The following is a 9,455-nucleotide window of genomic DNA, read 5'->3' as shown; positions in this document are numbered from 1 at the left end:
GGTCAAGTCACAGTTCGGCCGGCGAACCCCACCTCGGCTCTTCCCCGGCTCCAAGCTCCTTCGCCTACTCCCGCAAGTTCCAGTCCCGGCTTCCATCTCCCCAGCCCCGCCCCCAGTCGCGCGCGCGCTCCCTTCTCCGCCCTCGTCCCCCTCCACGGCCCGCGTGCAGCCAACATAGCCAATGAGGTTTAGAGCCGCGTGCGCAGATTCAAACGGCGGCTCTTGAGGGAGGCTGGGCGCGAGATTTGGCGGTGCGGACAAAACCCTGCAGGAGGCTGCGAGCGCTGTGGAGCTGCCCGCTGCGGGAAGAGGGCGGGGGCTGCGCTGGGGCTGCAGCGGGAGGCTGAGAGGCGGCGGCGGCGGGGGGCGGGAACGCTCCTCTTGACATGTTGGGGTCATCCCTGAACCGGCCGGGCCGGGGATAGGAGCGGCGGGCCGGGGGTGGTCGCGGTCCGCTCCTCCATCCGTCCGTGCTGCCCTGCCAGGACCCGCGTTCTGCACTGGGCCGCCTCGGGATTGGAGCGTGGGGGGAGAAGGAGCACTCGCTTGAGGCTGGAGGAGGCTACCCTGCGTCCCCGCCCAGCTCGAGCCTATGCGGTACTTGAAGGATGGCGAAGAGGTCGCGCAGGTGGGTGACATCCCTTTAGCCTAGGCCTGTCGGCACTGTCTCGGCTCAGATTCTCTTTCCCCGCGATCGCCTAGGTTCTCCCCAGCCGGGGCAGAGGCTTTCCTTCACGGTGCCTCTTTGGCCCCGCTGGCTGGAGCTCAGCCGAGACCTCTGGCGAATCGGGGACCAGTGGGCTTAAGACTCACGAAGAGTAATACCTGCTCAGGTTGGACCTTTGAATAGATTCGATCCACCAAGAACGATCAGACTCCTAAATCTCACACAGCCACTTCTTGGAGGTTTCTTGCCAGATAAGTCTTTGCGCTTTTAGGGACAGGTAAAAGTGGTTGTGTCCTGCCTAGATGATTTGAAAAATGGGATTCTCTCTTCTGAACTAACTTACCGTGCCAGTCAAAACAGGAACTCCGGGACAAACGTGGGAGAGCACCTCTCTGCCCACTCGCTGCCTTCAAAGATTATGGAAAATCTCTTGAGGAATAGCTGAGGAGAGAGGACCTTTTTCATTCTTTCTGTAATTACCATATCTGTGTCCTCAGTTTTATGTATATACTCTTAATATCTTATAGTGGGAAGCTTTCACACTGTTACTACCAGTAGACTGATTTTAAAAATAAAACAGTGTATTTTATTTACTGAACATTTTGAGTGTCCAAGTTTGGCTCTGAGTGTACCTAAGTGTTGCACAGAGGTGGGACACATTTTTTGTTTTTGGAAAATACACCTGGACGAATTTAATTTTTATATGTCACTGCAGTAGCTACTACTAAATTAGATGGAGTAATCACTTAGGTGACAAAAATCTACAGTGTTTTAATTTTTAGTATTATTAAAAAACATAAAAAGATGTTTGGCAGAATTCCCAAATATTTTAACTTTATTTACAGCTTCAGAGTCTTCTAGAGTTGTAGTTCCTGGGTACAGGGAGTCATTTATTGTAGATTTTGGTTGAAGATTGACAGTTAACTACATATGATATTCTTTGCTCTAAGCTTCTGCTGTAAGATGGTTTTGCAGAAATCAGCATAAAGTATAATATAGTTTGTATTATTTTATAGCAACTTCAGTGTAGAAGAAACACTTGTGGAGCAAATGCACACACACACACACACACACACACACACACACACACACACACACACACACACACCAATCCCCTCTACAGTATGATTTTCAAACTTGGCACTATTGACATTTTGGATCAGATCCTTTTTTTTTTTTTTTTTTTGTAATGGGAAGATGTTTAGCAGCATCCTTGGCGTAGTAGAAGACCGCAATACCTCATTTCTGACAATCATGACAATCAGAAATTTCTGTAGACATTGCTGAATGTCTTTGGGGTGAGGGAAAATATCACCCAGATGAGAACTACTTGTTTAGAAACTCAAGGACGCAAATAACCTCTCCATCTCCAGAAAAGATACAAATTAAAACCTCCTATAATTATAATTGCTGAAGCACTGGTTTAGGCCCTTTGAATTTTTAAGTCTAAAAAAATTTTAAAATAACATTATTATGCAAAGTGGCAAGTGAATATGTCAACATAATTCATCTTATATTTAATATGTGGCATTATGTATTTAGATGTTAATCTTATTTGAAACAGTTTCTTGGCTAATTCTGTCACCAAGCATTAAATTTATAGACACTGATGTCTGACTATCATAACCCTCTTTTTTCCATTTGATTTTCTTTGCCCTACATGTTGTATATGTTTCACAATAGTAGACTGTTATCCTTGCGAAAATTATCTTCTTTTATTGACAATACTTTGAGCTTGATATTTAAACATTAATTGTATTGTTGATTTTTATTCCTTGTCAGTAGTGTGAGTTAATTGAAGCATAGAATGAGTTAGAAGAGTCATAAGACTAGAATAATTAAGTGTAGTGGAGTGCAGCTACACTCCTGGGAATAAACAGGTAGAGGATGTGAGAAATTATCTTCTGGTGTATTTCTTAGGGCCTCCATACTTGAATGAGTTGCATGCTCTAAATTATATTTCTTGTATATGTAAATATGACATGTATTTTAAATAACAAATCTGAAATGTCTTGAAGGAGAAGCAGTATATTCATTGGGCAAAGTATTTTGTCTTTTGGATAAGAATCTTAATATATTTAAACCCAGTTTATAGTAGAAAGAGAAAAGAAATAATTCAGTCATTTCAAGTTATACTATGAGACTTCCAGTGTATAACCATTTAAGAATTTGAATGAAAATTATATTTTGCTACATAAAAGTTTTGTACAAGAGTATAGGTGTAAATCCTGTAGCACACTTTTTCTGTGTGATCTGAAAAAAAGTCTAAAAATAGAAAACTTACCTCCAATGTGAAACAACTGAAGTATGTTGGCTCTTTTGATTTTTTTTTTGGAAGCTATAGAATCTGACATTGAGATTTACATAAAGGAAGGGGCTTATTTAGTATTGCGACTTAAAATAGTTGTAGATCACACTTAGGGTTTTAATGACATAGTTTACAGGCAATACTAAAATTGGGATTCTCTTATTTACATGTATTTGATTTTAAGCATGTTCCTATATAAATAATTTTAGTTTCTAAGGGCTAGTTCTACCCTTAAACATAAACTAAAAAAAAAAAAAACTGCTTAGAAACTATAAAGACTGTTATCAAGTAAGAAGATCAAGGTATTTATACTTGAGATGACCAAACACTACGCTAAACTGAAAAAATAAAAACCAGCTCTTACACTGGAAAAAAATTTTTAAGTAGTGTCTGTGTGTGTGTGTAGCAATTTTACTGTGCTGTTTCTGGCAAAATGGATAGAGAATAAGTATACTGAAATATGAGAAAAGACTTTTTAATTAGCTTTGTCATTAGCTGGCAGTATTTTTTGGGGAAAGCAGATAAACTTTGCCCAAACTTTTATCTGCTATTATAGGGATTTGAATTTTATGTTTTATTATCTAGATTTGCTGTATCCTTTTTTGAGAGGCTTTTGGATTCTTTTTCTCATTTAAAAATATACATACTCTAAAGGAATCAAGCAAATGTTCTCATTTTGCTTTTGTTTATGCATGGCTAGGCAGAACTCTCTTCAGTATTTATTTCAGTATTGATACTAAAAGTAATGGCCAAAAATCATGTGAAGTCAAATTTATTTTACTGTAATGCTCGTTTGTACAGTCTAGATTTGGAAATAAATATTCATGTAGCAGTACATCATATTAACCACTGGGTGGCCTGATTTCACTTTATTGAAATTACCTGATAAATTTTCATACTTTGCATGCAGTTGAACCTAAGAAAATTAAATGCAGTTACCCTATTCTCAAGAAATATAGTAAAGGTATATTTTTTGAGTACGGTAAAGATTTCAAACTTGAAGTTTGTGATTAAAGATGTGATTAAGTTGAAACAATTTCAGTATAACAAATTCTATAGAACAGATGCTTCCCTGATTTCAGACCACTAGTTGCTTTTCCATTAAAAATAAATTTCAAAATATTTTCACATCTTCTTTTGGTTATCTCATTTTACTGTTTTTAGGCAGTATAATTGTTACCTCTTAAAATTGAGCTTATCTCAAATGTTTTATCTTAATATCATCAAGTATGGATAGTTTTTATATTTTTTTCACATGTAAAGTTGTGACTGTTACATCCTGTTAGATTACACCCTGGTGTAAAGTTATTTTTAACTATTTTCCTAGCCTATTAGTTGTAGAACTTTTTGTGCTTCCTTTTGCTATTTCATAATACCCTGATCTCCTCCTTTATTCATAATTTACAAAACTTTTCATTTGATTATAATAGTTTGGTTATAAGAATAAATATTTCCTTTGACTTGAAAAGCTGACAGAATAATTCTCAAAATCAAGCCTTGAACTGGAGAGTGAAAGACCAAATTCTTCTTCTATTTTTGCTTTGTGAATGGAGAAATAATTTCACTACCTTTTGCTGTCTTCCAGAATAATGACAGTAGACTACAAATGATTTATTTAAATACATAGTAGGAAGCTTGGCTTTATTGAACCATTGTATATTACAGCACTGTTTGCTATAATATAGAAATGCCAAAAGATAGTCTAAAAAGTAGAAAAATAGCAGATCTATTACTGGGTGATGGGACTTTTTCATTGTTAAATAACAAAAGTGGAATATTGGTAAGGTTACTTGTGAAATTTATCTCTTTCCTTTTTCTTGATAAATTATAGGCACTCTTAGGTCATCTGTTGTAGCTAGTGATAGTAATAAATTTCTATGATCTTTTTCTATTACTCTTAGTTGAAAGTTATATAATTCTTTCAGTAATCACTTAAATATATATAGAAATAACTTGGAGCTAAAGGTGTAGCTCAGAAATAAGCACTTGCCTAGTATGCCCAAAGCCCTGGATTCAATCTCTAGCTCTGAAAAAAAAAAGAAATAACTTGATCCCCAAACTAAATAGATTAGTTAGACTCTAGGAAAGTCCCAGTGGTAGAGATGATTCTAAGAATTCTACTTTAATGTTCTTTCATATTTACCCACTCAAAAAATGCAGCTTCCTGAACACTTTATGAAACTGATGACTGTGCTGAATGCAAAACAGAATAAAATCTCATGTACAAACAGAATTTTCACAATAAAATAATGTGGTTAAAAAATAAGGGGCTAGAGTTTTAAAGTTAAAAGGAGTAAGTTTTTAGGAAACTACTCCTTGGTAATTAGTCTTTTTGAACAAAGTAAGAATTTGGACTCATTTCCTTAAAATATTTTGATAACCTTAAGGTGGATTTTGTACAGATTAGATATGATGTTAATATGTTTGTAAATATTCAAATTTATATGGGCAGATTCTCAAAAATTATTTTGGTTCAGAAATAACTCATTTTTTAAGAAAGCAACCTTAAATATTATGTTGTGAAACCTATTGGGATCTGAAGGGAGCAAAGAAGAGTAAATCTTGTGAAAAGCATGCCTGAGGGTTATTTAGAGTGTCAGGAAATAGTTATGTTGCTGGGAACATTTCTAGGAAAGGTTAGGCAGTAAAGTAGACACTCAGTGAATACCGTCTGTATTGAATTCTTAAAAATGTTTCAGCAAGTTCTACTTCTTAAATTTCTACCACTTAGAGGTGCATTTGGATTCTGAAAATACTTTTTAACAAAGGGGGATGCCTTCCACATCCTCCTAGAGGTATTTTCAATTTTTTAAAAGAACAAAGTTTTCTGTCTTATGTCTACTTTGAGAGCACACTTGTCTTGAGAAAGGTGGAAGTTTTAGGTGAGTTGGAAGGAAATGAGGTAATTTTGGAATATAGATTAGTTGAGGGTGGTAGAAGGATAAGGAAGATCTTATAAATTTTACAAATATTTGAATGCTTGGTCCTGAGAAGTGAACATGATAGACATTTGTCTTTACTCTTGAGGCTTACTGTTTGGTTGGGAAGGTTGATACTTTATTTGATTTAGTAACTCAGAAATTTATGAAATTATTGCGTTCTGAAGCATCACCAACTTAACAGTTTACTCTTGGCTGATTAGATTATATTTCTGGTAGCTGAAGATGGTTGCCAATAACAGGTATTTAATTAAACCTGTGGTTTTGGTTTGGTATAATTGAATGAAAAAAAAACCTTATAGAAGTAGGACTGCAGATTGTTACAAATTGGCCTTGGGTTCAGGAAGAGACCACTGCAAAATTAAAGTGCATTCAGCTAGGGAGGTAGATTAATATCATAAGAGAATAGGGAATCTTGATGGTTTTTTTTGCCTGTTCAGATATGAAGGATTTTCATTCCATGAAATTGAAAATTCAGTCAATTAAAAGTTCCTACAAAGGGTCTGTAGACAACATATATTAAATCTAGGACTTCATATTTCAATTTTGTAAGATTGAGTTAATATAGATATTAGGAACCACTCACACATTGTTAATTATATTTCACTAAGGTTAGACAAATCTTCACACTTTGCTGTTTGAAATCAGAATGGATTTTTAGAAAAGAGTTAAATCTAGAAAGGCAAAATGATTTTGCATTCTGTTAGGTGATCAGATTATGCACATTAATATTCAACCACCTTTCTACTCAGTGTTGTATGAGGTATAATATAGGTTTTCTCATTTAATTTTATCTTTAAGCCAGTACCATAAGATAAATGGCATTACAATCATTTTTACAAACAAGTGAACTAAACCCCTGAGAGGTTAATATGTTCAAGATTACAAAGTAATTAGTTAAATTAGAACTAAAGCCTTGTAGTTGAGGTTTGTTTTTGGTATCTTCTGGCTTACTAGTATTCTTATTTTTTTAGTGTGTTATAGTAAAGTGGTTAATAATGGACTTTCAAGGTCAACCATGACATATTTGGTGTGGCTGTGGTCAAAAAGTTACTTGTAATCCCAGCACTTTGGGAGACTGAGGCAGGAGGATCACAAGTTCAAAGTCCCACCTGGACAACTTAGCAAGACCAAGTCTCAAAATAAAAAAAACAAAAGGGGAGTTCCTGCTTCCAGTGATCCCTTGGGCTGAGGTCTGAAGCAATGATGAAGGCCTTAGGCATGCTAGGAGGGCTCTTCATGCTTTTCCAGTTGAAGCATGTTCATGCCAACTTGTCCGCCAGCTGTACCCCAATGTGGCTCATGGTTAGACTGGATCAATGGCCTCTGGTGGACACCTGCAAATCCAGCCACACGAGCTTACTCTGGGAGATGGCTGCCCAGTCTCCATCATGCTGCGTGAGTTCTTTGACTTCGTATATCCTCTAACTTCGTGTGGCCTTAGGGTCTATGAACAACAATCAGGTATTTTTATTGAAACTGCAATCATATATAATTCCGGGTATTTATATTTTCCTCCTGTCTACCTCCGGGTAACGTGCTTTGTTCCAAGAAGGGTGCCAATGAGCTTTATAGTAAGAAAGAAAGATCCTAGCATTAAACAAGAGGGAGCAGAACAGACATCGTCACTGTCAGGTCAAATGGAATACCCAGGAAGACCTATAGCTGTGTTGTCACGGGGCAGTTGTCCCTTGCTGGGCCATAGAAATTTTACTACTTCCTATTACGTGGATGGATTTAAATGCTAATTCGGGGGCCATGAAGTGGTCTTAGCAACCCTGGCTGCTTGAAGTTTTCGCTGCTCCTCAGATGTTGGACAAATGTCTACGGGGATCATCTCTGAGCACTTTCAATATGACCTTTTAAAATGAAAACTTTGTGTTCCATCCGTATTTATGAAGTCTTTGGGGGGAGGGCTCCTCCAGATTTTAAATTTGTGATAAAGGCAATTTTATGGAAATAAACGTTTGCCATTCTCAGTGAAAAAAAAAAGGGCTGGGAATGTAGTTCAGTGGTAGCGCACTCCTAGGTTTGATCTCCAGTACCACAAAAAACAAAACAAAACAAAGGAGTTACAGTGCTTTTCTAAATCAAGATTTTCTACATGTGAAGTATCAATAATAGATATTATTCCCCTTCTTCTGGTTGGTGTGAAGTTTTCAGAGAGAAATTTCTTAGACTACTGCAATATATGATACTTAGAAAGTTTTAAGTAAATGTTAGTTCATGTAATTTTCAGATGCCCAGTTCTCTGGTGACTCAGAATCCTCAAATTCAGTTTGTTCTGGAGGCTTGCTGTATTTTCCTGGGCTTTTTTCTTTAAAATTATCTTTTTTCTTTTTTTCACTCCATAAAAGCTCATTTTTTTTTTTTACTCCTTTTTCACTCTGTTAATTTTCCTGGGGTCAGCTCCTCACTACAGCTATTCTAAACTTGTGTCTGAACAGAAGATCCATATACCTAGTTGCCTTTTAGACCAGTTCTGCCCAATAGGATAATTGCAGTACCTGAAACGGGGTAGTCTGAATTGTGATGTACTACAACTACAGAATACGTACTGGATTTTGAAGGCTTTACTAAGCAAAAAGAATGGGGCCGAGGATTTAGCTCAGTGGTTTAGCCGCCTGCTACACAAGGGCAAGGACCCGAGTTCGATCTCCGGTACCCAAAAAAAAAAAAAGAATGTAAAATAATTCATTTATAATTTTTATATTGTTTACATATTGAAAATATATTTTTGATATATTGGGTTAAAATGTTTATTAAAATTAACTTTAGTAGTTTCTCTTAAAAATGTGGCTACTAGAAAACTACCTCATGTGGCCTGAATTTTATATTTTTTTGAACATTTCTACCTGTGTATTTCTCAAGTACCTTGAAAACATCTAGTCAAAAACTGTACTCTTCCTTCTTTTCTTTCTTTCCAGAGTTCTGCCTGTCCTGCATCTGTTCTTTCCTTAGTGAATAGCGTTAGTTATATTTCCAAAGCCATAAATTTTGGAGTCATCTTTGATTCCTCATACCCATCAGTTACAAAATTCTTGTTTCTACTTTTTAGATAATTTTTAGTTTCATGTACTTCTTTCCATTTACTCTTATTACCGTGGTTGGTCCATTCTTTTATGGGCTCTGGATTTTTGTCATATGGTAGTTCTCTTCTACTCAGAGATGTTAAAAAGTAGAATTATTTTCTATTTTCTTACAGTACTATTATAGTTTCATTTTAAAAAATGCAAATTATTTGTTTCATCTGAATTTTATTTTAAAGTAAGACTCTTAGTTTCATTTTAAAAAATGTCTACTGAGTATCTTACACCATTTAGTGAAAGAAAAGTCTATCTTGATACTACTGATTTGAAATGTTACTGTTACAGTTTACCAAATTTCATGTTTTTCCCCCAAATGTTCTATCCTGTTCCATTTCTTTGTGTGTCTGTTCATATGCCAGTACTGTTCTGTTTTATTTCTTTATAGTATATATTGATAATAAGTAATGATAATTCTCCCACTATTATTTTTTAGATCTTTTCTGGGTGTTATT

The 9,455-nt window shown here is 36.3% G+C and overlaps 1 protein-coding gene across 4 annotated transcripts in view; it reads left to right on the top strand.

Annotated features, from left to right (window-relative positions):
* Nucleotides 1-14: 14 nt before the first annotated feature.
* The window catches only part of Mybl1 (MYB proto-oncogene like 1), a 33,926-nt gene continuing 24,485 nt past the window's right edge, over nt 15-9,455 (top strand). For 2 of the 4 annotated variants that reach the window (XM_004842105.3, XM_004842103.3), the window contains exon 1: nt 323-628. In XM_004842105.3, coding sequence (XP_004842162.1) covers nt 609-628 — 20 coding nt within the window. In that variant the 5' untranslated portion in view covers nt 323-608. Of the gene's footprint in view, nt 252-322; nt 629-9,455 lie in introns of those variants that run through there. The other 2 variants (XM_087190417.1, XM_021256068.2) reach the window with 2 other exon arrangements.

Source organism: Heterocephalus glaber, unplaced genomic scaffold (assembly GCF_053883595.1).
Source record: "Heterocephalus glaber isolate CG9 unplaced genomic scaffold, H.glaber_assembly_v1.0 deba00001553, whole genome shotgun sequence".
NCBI classification, from domain to species: Eukaryota; Metazoa; Chordata; class Mammalia; order Rodentia; family Bathyergidae; genus Heterocephalus; species Heterocephalus glaber.
The sequence above is the reverse complement of the archived record's forward strand: the minus strand, read 5'-3'. Positions and strand labels throughout refer to the sequence as shown.